This window comes from Leuciscus leuciscus (assembly GCF_965113295.1).
Source record: "Leuciscus leuciscus genome assembly, chromosome: 18".
NCBI classification, from domain to species: Eukaryota; Metazoa; Chordata; class Actinopteri; order Cypriniformes; family Leuciscidae; genus Leuciscus; species Leuciscus leuciscus.
This window is the reverse complement of record NC_138742.1, coordinates 29,614,324-29,629,593: the sequence shown is the minus strand read 5'-3', so window position 1 is coordinate 29,629,593 and position 15,270 is coordinate 29,614,324. Positions and strand designations below refer to the sequence as shown.

Here is a 15,270-nt window from a genome sequence, read left to right as displayed (position 1 = left end):
TTTGTGTTAGATCCTGGGTCAGACGTATCAACCCAGTGTTTGGGTAGTTTTTGTGTTACCCAGATCCTGGGTCAGACGTATCAACCCAGGGTTTGGGTAGTTTTTGTGTTACCCAGATCCTGGGTCAGATATAACTACCCAGGGGTTGAGTTATTAATTGCAGGCTTTTCGTGACCTCTTCAGAAGAGAGCAGAGCAGCTCCGTCAAATTGGTGCGTGTGTTCGGTAAAATACAGGTTTGTCAGTCACAGCATATTTCGGCTACGAGTGAAACGCAGGGCGCGGTCTGAAGTTAGAAGTTCCCCCACTGAACATGACACAAGCTTCGGCACGAGATCCAGCGCCGTTACAGTGGAAACAGGACAACAGAGACTGGTCGATTACACTTGAATTACTTCTAAATTAATTTTTTTTACTTCTAATATTGGTAAAATGAGCTAATGTGACCCTGGACCACAAAACCAGTCACAAGGGTCAATTTTTTATTTATTTTATTGAGATGTATCCTTCATCTGGATGCTGATTACATTTCTGGATACTGGTTTGTTAGGATATGACAATATTTTGCCTGAGATACAACTATTTGAAAATCTGGAATCTGAGGGTGCAAAAAAATCTTAACATTGAGAAAATTGCCTTAAAAAGTTGTCTATTCATGTTCGCGCTTTTGTTGCATTCACTATATATATATATATATTTAAAATATTTACGGTTGGAAATTAACTAAATATCTTCATGGAACATGATCTTTACTTAATATCCTAATGATTTTTGGCATATAAGAAAAATCGATCATTTTGACCCATACTGTTATATACAATAGTTGGCTATTGCCGTGCGGCTTGTGACTAGTTTTGTGGTCCAGGGTCACATATGTATTCAAAACTATATAAAACATGCTATACTGTAAAATATGATAAAAAATAATCAAGGAATTACCATGCAAACCAGTGGTTGTGTGGAGTATTTATTTAATTTATTTTTAAGTTTAGAGGATTTAAGTTTATCCATAAACATTCATTCATGTATGAAGTAAAAAAAAAAAAAAATATATATATATATATATATATATATAAGAAGAAGCTAGTACTATAGTAAAAATGAATCAACCCAGTATGATGGGTTAAATCAACCCAATTTGCTGAGTAAAATTAACCTAACATTTGTTGTTTTTAACCCAGTGTTTTTTCAGAGTGAAAGTTTGGCATTAACTCATCATAACTTCAGTTACTTTGTAAAGACCAGATGCACAGTAGAAAGAAAGAGAGTTATTTTATACTTTTCCAATACGTTTTCCTTGCAGACAGACACTCTATCCACTATAACACATCAAAGAACGGGAAAAGACAAAACAGCCTGACTGCAGTCCAAGGAAAATCTTAAATATCAATCTATCAACCACAAAAACTATTCCATACGGGAGACGGACGGACACGTTTACGCTCTTGATGGATGGATGATCATAGATCAGACTTTCTCTAATGATCTATGTCGTCATCTGCAAAGCGATGCCGTCCGGTACGACATCTGAACTGTGTTTGCCCTGTCTGGAGGATCACCATCTTTTATCTATGTGCTTCTGTTCCCAGACAGCAGCAAGGTGATATATGTGCGATCCACTTTTTCACCTCTCTAGGATAATATAACATGCACATGCTTTATTACACGTGTATAACACAGTGTGCGTTTAAAGACAATATGGTAATTACACATTTATAACAACCAATTACTGACAGGTTGGAAAGAGGTTCTCTTAGAGGACTGAATGCATTTAAAGAATAGAATGTGACAAAGGGAATTATCCTGCATGAATGAACATACTAATACACACACGCACACACACACACACACATATAAGGGATGAATGTCCGCCTGTGACCCACTGCCCTTGTGCTGCTCACATATTAGATTTCACAGAGTCGGATTTGCTTCAGAGAAACCTAAACTTGACATTTATATACGGCACACAAATGCACGCAAACAAAGAATGATTTGCAGAAAAAGTAGACTGTACCTTTAGGTGTACAACGGCTGGGGCAGAACCCTTAAAAGGACAACTTTGCACCTATTCTACCCCTAAAAGGTGCATTTTAGTACCTTAGAGTTAAGGTATATGACATTTTTAGGGATAGATGAGGAAAAACGTTGTCCTTTTAATGGGACTGGACCAGTGGCATGCTGCTGTAACCCTAAAGATACACTTTTTGCACATTTCTATCTGACAGTGTAGTTTCAAAATAAGCTGTAAATAAGGGAGGGTAAAACCTCATATAGGACGACCTGCTTTTTGAACTCTTGAAACGAGTAATTGTTATCTGCAAAGAAGTTCTGATGGGTTTTCAATGAATTCTTCGGTGCCATCTTTCAAACACACGCTTCAAACTCTTTCTCGCTGTCTCCAGCTGGGCCGTGTCCCGAGGGGGGGTGTATTGCTTTAGGGACAGATGTCCTGAGGGGGTGCTGGTATTGTCTAAAGCAGACTCTAAACTGTTATTATCCCCCCAAAAAACTCAACCCATGGGGGACTAATTTAGGTCAGGGGTGGGGGAGACGGAGCGACAGAGAGCCAGAGGTTTACACACAACAACAACAACAACAACATCATGCAAACATACACTTAGGCTACTTATTACAATACACACATCTACACTGAAAAAAACGTAAAATAATAATAGATTGCACAAATAATTACAGACATGGCAAGTAAGACATTGACTCAAACATGAAATTTTGAAGTAAAATGAACTTTAAAAACACTATTAACACTATTCGCATCAATGTACAATATTACACAACCCCATGCTCACAGAAAACTCTACTTAACTATTTAAATCTAGTTATAATGACTTCAAACAAACCAAGAACAATTTATTATTTACTTTATTTTTTACCAAAAGTTTTTGTCTGATGTAGGTAATGTCTGGAGACAATTTTATATCCACAGTACAGCTAAGTAAACTAACCCACCCACACACACACACACACACACACACACACACACACATATATGCACTTACAAACATCTCAGTCAGTTGAGGTTGTGTAGAGGACTTCTGTTTGGTACACGCGCCCACCAACATATACTAAGCCAAATGAATACTCTCAGTTCACAACTTGCCAACACACACACACACACACACACACACGTTTATTTAAACAGAGAGTGTCCTCACGGCAGGACTCGGCCAGTCTCCACACACACCAGCTCTGAAGCTCAGACATCAATCAACAAAGTGTTCAGATGTTGCTACACACACTCACAGAAAGCTTTCAAGAGCTGATATGACATTACAAGCCATAAAGACATAATATAATATAATTCTACACATAACCAACATCCCAAAATAATAACAGTAACAACAAAGACTATCATCTGTTTATGATACTTATTGCAAGTGTGATCTCTTACCCGTTGGCATTGCAGCTCGATCCAGATTTGATTACATATCCACTTAGTATTCCAGACCAGTGCCACACACACACACACACACACACACACACAACACACTCTTTCTAATCCTTCAATTCACTTTACATTCTCCCTGAGACACACAGGATTGCTCCGTCTGTGTGAGTGATACTGAGGGTATCCGCACACACACACACACATTCAGTAAATCCTGGGTTCACACACACACACATAAGCTCTGAGCCGCAGTGCAACGGTCTTGACGGTCTGCCTGTCACTCACACATTGAGCAGTTCGAGACTCTCTTCCCAAATCTCCCTCCCTGTGGCTCCTCCCTCTCCCACTGCAACACATTAGCAGCTCCGACTTCCACAGAATGCCTCTCTCTCTCACTCCCTCTCCCTCTTTCTCTCTCACTTTCTCTTTTGACTTTCTTCTGGGAGCTCCGGGAAATTTCGTTTTACTTAATTTCATGTGCCTTATGTCTGACATCACGGCCCTGTTCCAAACACCAGTGAGGCTGGATGACCATGTGTCATTTTGACTGGGAACTGTAAAATATTGCTCTCATAAAGTCTTTGATTGTTTACTGTGACATGTTTACGGCTCACTCACACTGACAGCCTAGTAACTGTAAAGCATTGTTTGCCTCTGATGAAGTTCTGACTGTCTCTACATAAGGTAAAATATGAAGTGAAGTGGGATCCCTCAAGTGACCGATGTCGAACACACTACATACTGTCGGCAGCAACTCTTAACATCATACAAATGGTACTAGAGAAACTATTCACAGTGAGAACAGAGCTTGGCATTAGCACACTAAACATAAAACACACTGCACACACAGATATTGGGTATAAAACTTTTCAAAATAGATTAAACTATTTGTAATCAATACAGTTCAATACTAAATAAATCATATTTAACATTTCTCTTGCTTAGTCCACCAACTTGGATATTTTTCTTCTTTGAGCTTGTCCCAATTAAATGCCCTTAATTGTTTTGAATATGCAATTATTTCAAATCTTAAAAGTATATTTAAAAATTGTACTTGCAAATAATACTAATGAAGTAAAATACCAGTTAAAGAGAGTACACTTTTATTTCTTAACAAACGAATGTACACTTTTTAAAAAGTGCACAGTAAAATATTCATAATTAGAAGTTTTACTTTAAAATAAAACACTCTAAAGTTCATCTTATTGCACATAATATGAATTTAAACTATATTTAAGTGTCCGGAAAACATTACAATCAGTTCGCACTTAAGTATATTCTTTTTAATAGTATATTTTCCGTAATAAATACTCTTTTTTTAAGAAAACTGTTTTCCACAAGGGGTCCCAATGAATTCTGTGATTGTCTTCTCTATAAAGGATGCATATGGCAAAAGAAAGCATAATTATGTTATGATTTCGCATTAGGAGCACAGTTTAAAAGGTCTTATCGAGGCAGCTCATTAGGTTTTGGACTGCAAAACCTGAGAAAGAAAGAGAGAAAGTGATAGCATGTGAATTTTTTTGCGTTAGTCAGCTTGTTCACGGCGATCCGAGCGTCCTACGCACACACACACACACTCTTTGAAACAGTAGCAGGGGGTTCAGGCCTGATCAATAGCTGAGAAAAGCCCCACATAAAGACGGCCCGTCCTCTCTGTTCTCCTTCAGCTGAAACAAACAATACACCACAGCCACTTCATCAAACACCATCAGCCAGAGATTCACTTCTGTCCACTAATGAGCCTCATTACATCATACACCTTTCACTCGCTACCTTTCACTTATCTTAGTACATTTGTTATATCTAAGTATCAAGATTTCTGTATTCTCTCCCCTAACCCTAACCCTAAAACCCCTAACCCTAAAACCCCTAACCCTAAACCCTAACCCCTAAACCTTAACCCTCTAAAACCTAAACCTTAACCCCTAACCCCTAAACCTTAACCCCTAAACCCTAAACCTTAACCCCTAAACCCTAAACCCTTAACCCCTAACCCCTAAACCCTAAACCCTTAACCCCTAACCCCTAAACCCTTAACCCCTAACCCCTAACCCTAAAACCCCTAACCCTAAACCCTAACCCCTAAACCTTAACCCTCTAAAACCTAAACCTTAACCCCTAAACCCTAAACCTTAAACCTTAACCCCTAAACCCTAAACCCTTAACCCTCTAAAACCTTAACCCCTAACCCCTAAACCTACCCATCACATAAAACTTTATGCAGTTTTACATTTTCAAAAAACATCACTTATTCTGATTTATAAGCGATTTCCATTATGAAAAATGTCCACACAAGGATTTGTGGGGACATTTTGTCCTCATGGTTTATCTGGACCACACACACACACACACACACACACACACACACACACACACACACACATACACACACACGCACTCACACACAGCAAGTGAGTGACTACAGTTACACTGACTGAGTGGTAAAAAGACTGAGCGGCAGCATTTGTTTTCAGCGTGAATGCCTTGAATAACACAAAACACATCTAAAATGGGAAAGAGCTCTGATACTGACTTTACAAACAGATTCAACAAGAAATCGGAGGTATTTTTACAAACTGCTGAAAGCTACAGAAAAGAGAAGAAAATGCATCGCTGCAAAACACAGAAACAACTGGACTCTAGGCAGCAAAACCTGGATTTGGAGTAACCGTTTTGTGTCAGAGATGTTACATTTTGGGGTAAAAACTCTTATTTCTAAATCTAATCTAAAGTAACGTAAAGTGTTTTGCTTATTAGTATGGTTGAATCAGATCATTGAAGGTCAGCAGCAAAGACATTGGTTAATAAAGTGAGATTAAATACATAAAGTATGTTTGTATAATTTAATGTAGTCAATTATAAAAGTTTTGCATAAAATTCAGCGATTGCATTTCACTGTTTTTATTCATTTTGAGGAATACTGAGTAAATGCGTGTTCACATTTATTCTAGAAGTAAAATAACCATCATGTTCACACAGCGCACACACCACCTCCTCACTTTATTTAGCTGTCAGTCAATAAATGTGAAAAAGTAACTAGGGTTACTTAGGTTATTTGAAAAAGTAACTTGGATATTTTGTTGTAAATTGAAAAAGTAATGCGTTAATTTAGTTACATGAAAAAGTAATCTGATTACGTAACTCAAGTTACTCGTAATGTGTTTCCCCCAACACTGGTTAGACAAACCAGTTTTTTCCCTTACAAAGCAAGTTTAGACAGGCAGAGAGGCCAAAATATTTCTACAAAATATATTAAAACAACCAGAATATGCATTGATGTCATCGTGACTTAAATTTCGCCAACAAATCCTGTATTGAAGTAAGACCAAGCGTCAAGTCAAGTCAAATTTATTTGTGTAGCTCTTCACAATACACGTTTTCCAAGCAGCTTCACAGAAAGTCATAATGATATGTCTATAATGATTTAGCAAGTTTAAGAGCTGGGCAATATGCCAATACATAACAATGATATAAGTGATCATTGTATTTATAGTGATTTTAGATCCAGATAAGGATCACTGTTAAGTGTTAAAAGACTGGCTACTGCTAATAGATCCACAGACACACTGCTATGAGCATGTAAGACTGACTTACAGGTGGAGCTGGGGGAGGAGGAGGGGTTCTGACAGAACACTTGCTGACCTCAAACACTAAACCAAACTATGTCTATTTTGAGCAGCAAGCTCATTGGCTGCAGACAGGGACCAATCAGCTTGTGGCAGTGAATGATGTGATTGCAAGCAGATTCCAGTACTTTCTAGCCTGCGCCATCTAGAGTTTCATGACTGAACTACAAACATTTTATACATTTGAATTACTTATATTTCCTTATTTATTTTGGGCCATTTTGGCATATTTTTTTATATTGTGCAAAATATATTTTGCAGTTCCCCAAGATGTTTCATTGCTCCTTGAAGTACATTTTGTAACATATTTTGCCATTTTGAAGGTTTAAACTAAATATATTTTCAATTTGAAAAATATTTTTCCTTAAGTTTCACTGTTTACAACATAAATATTTTTTATGGGATCAACTAACAAACTATTTGACAAGCAAGCAAACAAATAAGCAGAGCAAACAGAGAGTGATAAGTGAGCAATTGAAGGAGGGTATGGACGAGTCTTCAAGCCAACAAACAAGCAAACATCAGCATCACATCACTGTCTGTACTTCTCTCATGCGTCACACCAATGTCTGTGGTCACCCGCTGTGGACAGTTGAGATTGAGTAATGTTCACTGGGTAATTAGTAAGTGTGAAGTAAACAGATTTGTGGCTTTAAGTTCATTCAGAATTGGCTTGAGTTAAAGAGAGACGAAGTCAGAAGTAGATAACAGAGGTACATGCTAGTACAAGTGACTTTAACACACCTTTGACACACACACACACACACACATACACACACACACACGCTCACACGCACTCATGCACACATACACACACACACACACACACACACACACACACACACACACACACACACACACACACACACACACACACACACACACACAAAGACACACACAAAGACACACACACACACACACACACACACACACACACACACACACACACACACACACACACACACACACACACACACACACACACTCTCTCTCTCTCTCTCTCTCTCTCTCTCTCTCTCACACACACACACACATGCACACACAAAGACATACACACACACACTCACTCACATACACACACTCAGTAACTATTTTACTATCCTCAATCGGCAGGGCTATTCATATCCAGTGACCCAAATTAAAAAGTGACCACCTCTCAGCTCCAGCATGCAGCTCATCACACACACACACACGCCCCAGAGCACACACACACACACACACACACACACACACACACACACACACACACACACACACACACACACACACACACACACGCGCGCGCGCGCGCACACACATATTTCTACATACATTTTTGACCATGTGACAAATCCAGATTACTGTCAGTGAAAACTGTGAGGTTTTTCAACAAGGTTTGTGTGTGTGTGCTCTGCATTGTAACAAAAGCTATAAGAGCTTGTTGTCAGTTAGAATTGATGGATTAAAGTCTCTCTCACACACCCAAATCCAGCCCCATTCTCAGTTTCAGAGTTCAGAACAGCAGTCTAATCCCTGATCACTCAAACAAACTGAACAAAACCCCCCAGTTAACCGGAAGAGGGTTAGATTTCACACAAACACTCATGCACCCATTCACCCTTATATCTTTACATGTATCTTCTACGATATTTTATAATCTAAGTTCATGTCAATTTCTCAATAAAAAAATACTTATTTTAAGTCACCTCAATATTTAGGTGACTTTTTCAAAACTCAGTGATCACAGCATATGAGCTAAACTGTGGATCATTTATCATTGTTTTGGCTTAAAATGCATTCAGCGACGACATCTTTCATATTACATGAATTATTTTCTCATTCAGACACAAACACCACCACAACTCTATGCACATACAGGCCAATTTGCACGTTTACAAGCTTTTTTTTTTAAATGTTACACTTAAGTTCAAAATCTAGCTTATTACAAAAATAAATAAGACAGAAATTTGCTACATTTCTACAGTATTATCATGTTGAATTATTTTCTGAATCTAAAAAATCACATGCTTTAAAAGCATTATGACTGAACACCAACATTAGTGTCACTCTTTCAGTTTCATTACCATCTAAACAAAAGGGGGAATTTAGGAATAATTGTGTAAAAATGGACCATGTAACATATATTGCAGTGAATTATTAGCAGTAGAGAGTGTCATTCTTGTTTTGTAAAAATTTTTTTTATAATGCTACCTGTTGGTTAATGTTCTTTAGGTCTGTGTTTTATGAGCAATATAAAATGTTTGTTGGGTGACAACATTTGTTAGTTCATGATTCCTTGTGCATTATAAAGTTAATCAACTGAACCTGATTGTAAAGTTGTCAAGTGCGAGTTGCAGAGACGAGGAGAAGGAGGATATAATCACAGCAGTTTAAATTTATTAACAAGAACTCAAAGCAAACAAAAACACTCAGGGACGAACTCTCAGGGTATGTTTACACAACAATGATATGATAAAAACTGAAAAGTATTTCTTTGTACAGATGACAACATTATCAAAATGATCCCCGGCTAATAACGCTGTATTATTCATTCCAGGCCAGTAGTTGGCGATGTCACTTTGTAAAGAAACACTACGCACATGCACACATCACATACGCATTCTTTTACTACAGTACACTCGGGCCAAACGCACATGCCTATAGACACAAATTACATAATATATATATTTTGTCCGATTTTCATTCAAAGGATGTCAATCTTAATAATAATGTATTATAACTTTGTCTTCTGGGTAAACTTTGTTGTTTTTAACAAAGCCAGAAACATTCACAGTAATCCCAATTTTAGAATGTTCTCCTCCGATATAAAGTCCTGTTTTACTTACTTTAAGAAAATGCCAAAACCTTTGAACACAAAGGCTTCGAAAACATGTATCATCCTTGAGGGATCCTTTCATGATGACAAATTGTTACATTGTGTTGATTTGTGTAATTATTATAACCACTTGTGATGATGTCCGTATCCCCGTCACACGCAAAGTTTGCATTTTCAAGCCACCAAAATGCAGTTGTCGTGTAAATGAACGGCCAAAGCGCATAAAAAGTATTCTGTTTTTAGTTGAAAATGGTGTTGTGTAAACGGCCCTTCAGGCAGGAACAGAACAACCAAGCTTAGCGCAACAATAACGGACAAATGAACAAAGGAAACTAAGGTTTGATAACTAAATGAACAACAGGTGAACTTCATTAGTGATTAACTGGCACACAGAGGACAACATACACTACAACACACACATGCAGGGAACAGAAACAGAACAGAACCAAAATACGTTACAAAAGTGTTATCATTATTATGTTATAAGGGCTGCCTCCGACTAAATTTTTTTTTTTTTGTCGTCTAGTAGTCGTTCATTTAAGCCATTAGTTGACTAATCACACGTTAATATGAATTAATTACTTAAATATATTAGGGTCAGAATATATGCCTCACGCTCAAGCACATGCATAAAGCTCGCAGCAAAGTACTGGCAAAAGTAATGACTATGAGTGTGTTGGAAAAAATAGAAAGGAGACATTTTAATTGTTTATTAATAAACTAGTGTTTTCTGAGTCAGTGTCGGCTGCAAAGATGAAGTTGACGATGACGACTCTTCATCTCCTCAGTGTAGTAAATGTGCCTTTAGAGAGAAATGCACCTTTCATACGGATTACATAATCAGAGTATTTGAATTGGTTGGTTTAAAAGTAGACATTAGCTTTCTATAGATATATTTGTCTGTGAGGCAAGTAGCCTATATATTTCGGTTCATTTCTGTGACACACTCCAGTTCACAGAGACCGAGACGGCAGAAAGAGCATCCTGCTTGTTTTCTGTATTTTACTGAAGCGCAATGTTTTCTTGTTATTGTGAGTGTACACAAATAAAAGTAGTTTTCAAATGATAAGGCATATTTGAGGTCGATGGATGATTTTGACTTCCTGGACGGCACACTGTAATTACCACATGGACCCGCCGTTAACGATCTGTCCCTCACGGACTGCGTGACTTCACTTCCTGTGGAGTTTTTTTTTTTCTCTGCGACTAACCGACTAATCAAATCTTGATCGTTTAGTCGACTATTAGGGGGCAGCCTTATTCTTTTTTCCTAGATTCTGATTGGTAAATATATACCTCCAGCTGTGCTAAAAAACACTATGGGTGAATTCCAATAGGGGACTTCGGGAAGGAGACGCTTAGGGGCGTTCCATACAAAAGTGAACACCTGAATCCCTTTAAGAAGAGTTCTTCCACAAGTTCATTAGCAAAAAGTACATTCGATGGTCACTAAACAGGTATAAATATTAACAGAATGAGTCAAGTGGTTTTGTTTTGTGTGTTACATAATACACACATTTAGCCCTGTCATATATTACATATGAAATATAAATACACTTTATGGGTAAGATATGTGTTTAATAGTAGATACTTTAGGTAAATGTGACCACATGCAGGGTCCAAGGGAGAGATGGCAAAATGGAGAGCAGAGAGGGAATACACTCACACACACACACACACATATATAACCAGGGCCAAAGATTAACACTCACCAAGTGCCAAATGCGAGTAAAAATCAGTGTTGGTGACAGTGTTGGTCAATCACCAGATGGCTGGTAATATTTTTATGAATCCTAACAATGCAATGTTGTGGGAACATGAACGTAAACAAATGTGAACGATGCTTGGGACAGTTGACGGACCAGTGCTGCATCGCAATTTAAATATTCAAGGTCAAGAAAACACGATAGGGAATTCAGTTTGTTAATCGCACACTGTGTGTAAAGTTTTGTGTGCGCACACATCCGAATCATGTGCCCCTAAAGCCGCAAGTAAGACAGCGCAAAAATACTGAACTGAGCTCTTTCTTCTCTTGAATCTCGATGAATTCACAAAACATGTCAAAAAAGCCCGTCTCGGTGAGTATCCGAGACGACTGCAAGTAAATAGTAGAGAAAGATGTGTACCAGTATCAGTGTATTGGATCCGTGCATTATGTCTTAAAGTGATAATATTTCTGCTGCTGCTTTCTGTGTTTTTAATGTTAATCAAACATCAAAGAACAAAGAAAAAGAATCACACAGCTCTTGACTGAATAAAGTTAATTTATAGAGTGAAGACTATAATCCAGTGTTATTTTACATTTGATTACTTTATTAAATGTCTCTACGTGAAAACTGCTGTTGTGTATAATAATGTTTTAAATGTATATTAGTTAGGCTAGTAGTTTTAGCTGTGGTATCGAAATTGGAATAGAGAACAGCGAATTTTCATTAGTATCTAAAATGTAGGTGTCATAACTGCCTGTTTTTGCTAAAATATTTATGGTCGGTACATTTTCTGAAGTCACCGCCCATTGGCAGGTGTTGAAAAAAGTTAGTTTTAGGCTCTGCATATAACGCATATTTAAAAAATGTCATACATTTTTTTTTTTTTGCAAGAATTATATCAAGCAATAATAAGAAATTCTAGTAGCACTTTATTTTACAGTCCAATTCCGCATGCACATACTATGTACTTATTATAGTAATTATAATAACGGGGTAATAACTAGGCACTAACCCTGAACAAACCCCTAAACCTAACCTTAACCCATGTAGTTACCTAGTAGTAACAAGTAGTTGCCCACTACTTTCTTAGGCAAGCACACTGTAAGTACATGCAAGTGCACACACTGTAAAATAAAGCGCGACCAGAATTATTGTTATAAGAAAAGCTAATGGGGTGAAATTGCTGACCTGTGAATATAATGAGGAAATTACGTTGTCTTTCCTTTCTCCCTTCGCAAACGGCTTCATTGTGACATGCAAGTGCCCTGCATAGGGATGCTCATTTCCGATTGGAATTTGCCCAATACAGTAACATTTGTGCCATGAAACATCTGTTCATCAGCTACTGTGTGTGTATCACAGCACAGAACACATGCAGACCAATAACTAACTTTAATGTACATAAAAGATCTTCTAGAGGAATGTGTGAATTGATATAACATTTTAATGAAAGGGTAAGGGTTGGGGTTGTGGTTATATTAGGGCTATATTAAATCCTGAATATTATTTAATTTGCCAGATTAAGCTAAATTCAGGGAACAATTTTTACCCCAGACTATACCAAAGTAAAAAACACAAAACGCAGACGGGTGGGGTGGGGGTTGCCAGGAAGACAGCTGTTGTTATGACAACAGGTTTGGTGGGACGGCCCACACAAAAGAACATCGTTACTAAATGAGTTGGTCTCTCTCTCTCTCTTGCACTCTCTCTCAAAGACTGATATAGAGGGTAAACACTCAAACACTATATGGGCAAAAACAAGTTACATTTGTCGTAAGTTTGCATGCATGAATTGCGTCACACTCCACCAGATGCAAATCTAAAGCAAATTTTCTCAGATACATCCTTGTAACAGGCAACATTTCAGCAGGTGACTGTGTGTGCATCCGTCTTTCAGTTTGTCTTTGCATGATTGTGTTCAAGTGTGTGTGTTGGTGTGAATGTTGGATGTTGTTTTGATGATAAATGAAAGCCATCGTCTCTGACCCCAATCCCTAAAACATGTCAACAGCCCCCACCACACACACCTTCACACAAACACATAGACAAATTAACACACGCGTTTTCAAAAAATCTGGCCATCCAAGTACAGCAAAACAAATGCACACACTCACACGGATTCTGCAGCATGTGTGTTGAATGCAGTAAACTGTTACATTGACTGAACTGGGCTAGTTTCATGTCTCTTGTGTCATTTCAAAATTTCAACTCAAATCAATGTTTAATGGCAATTTATTTTTTCATTGGTAGCCGTGTAATAAGATGGATATTATATGGCCAGCTTTGTGTTTCAAGGGTTCAGTGTGTGTGTGTGTGTGTGTGTGTGTGTGTGTGTGTGTGTGTGTGTGTGTGTGTGTGTGTGTATGATGGAGGAAGTGCTGTTTGGCCTCAGATGATCATGCTGGGTGAGCAGTCAACAGGAGGTGGAAATGGTCTTCCTCTGACTAATATGGATGTGTGTTCAGTACATGTGTGCGCTGAAGAAAATAAATAAATAAATCGGTTGCACTTTATTTTACAATAAGTGCACTTTCAATTTTTCAAGCAGTGCCATTATCTGGTGAATGAAATATCATTAGAACAAGATAAATTAGATAAGATATTAAGAATCTTATTTTCAGAAAATGTATAATAAATGTTCTATTTTTCCATTTTAAACGTAATCCTCACTCGATGTATTATGGATACATGTTGTGTCCAGTTGGATGTTCATAATGTTCATACATAATAATCTTTCTAAATGACATCTTAAAGCTCAATAATTCAATAATGCCTCCGTCTACACAAATAAAAAAAAAAAACATAAATACTCCTACTACTACACATACCAGTACAACACGGTAAGAGCAATAACCGAATAAACTTGAAAAGTTGAGGTATCTCTCCAAGTGTCCAGCATTTGGTTGTCGTCACTAAACACTGAGTCTATATACATTTCATTATCATTGTGAATGAATAAATAACAGCCATAAAACTCACCTTTTAAACAGTTTTGCCACTGTTTCCTGCCCTTTGGACTGATTCACACAGTTTTCTTGAGAGTAAAATCCTTCGTAAGTTTAATTCCATGTCCTTGGGCTCAAGCAGTCTTGCTTTGCTGTCAAACACACACACACACACAACTTGAGGCTGACTCTCAAAGTCAGGCTGAAGCGTCCACCGTGTCCACTCCTCTATGAGATCAGAGAGAGAGAGAGAGAGAGAGAGAGAGAGAGAGAGAGAGCGAGAGCGAGAGCGAGCGAGAGCGAGATAACATATATCTGATGATCATTCTCCTGATGCACCACTATATCACAAGACACACACACACAGTCGATTATATTTTGTGGATGCAGTAACTGGATCACAGTTAATGCTGCGGGCAATGCAAATTGTGAAATGACTGGAACATAAGAAAGAGTTTGAGAGAAAGAAAGTTGGAGAGAACCGGAGGGGTTAAGAAAGCGAGAAAAGAGCCAAGGGCGAACTGTCCTCCTCACTACACACACATACACACAATTAGGTCACTTTAAAGAGGCTACACATACAGAAATAGATGTGAAAACAGTCTGAGATAGACGTAGAGATGGGATTTATGCTCAGCGCTCAGTCAGGAGCCAATGCTTTGAAAACACACACACACTCAGGGTGAAACTGTAAGAGCCAGACACTTGGTTGACCTTCAGTCAACAGAAGAGAAGACAAAACTTCACCTCACACACATAAACACCCT

At 38.0% G+C, this 15,270-nt stretch overlaps 1 protein-coding gene across 2 annotated transcripts in view; it reads right to left on the bottom strand.

The window, feature by feature from the left end:
* LOC309480490 (pleckstrin homology domain-containing family G member 1) overlaps window positions 1–14,742 on the bottom strand; it is a 57,270-nt gene extending 42,528 nt beyond the window's left edge. Inside the window, exon 1 of one of the 2 annotated variants that reach the window (XM_082144984.1) lies at window positions 14,538–14,742. Coding sequence is in view for 1 of the 2 variants with exons in the window: in XM_082144983.1 (XP_082001109.1) it covers window positions 3,409–3,418 (10 nt within the window). In the remaining variant the exon portion in view is untranslated. Of the gene's footprint in view, window positions 1–3,408; window positions 3,733–14,537 lie in introns of those variants that run through there. The other variant, XM_082144983.1, reaches the window with a different exon arrangement.
* Window positions 14,743–15,270: the final 528 nt, after the last annotated feature.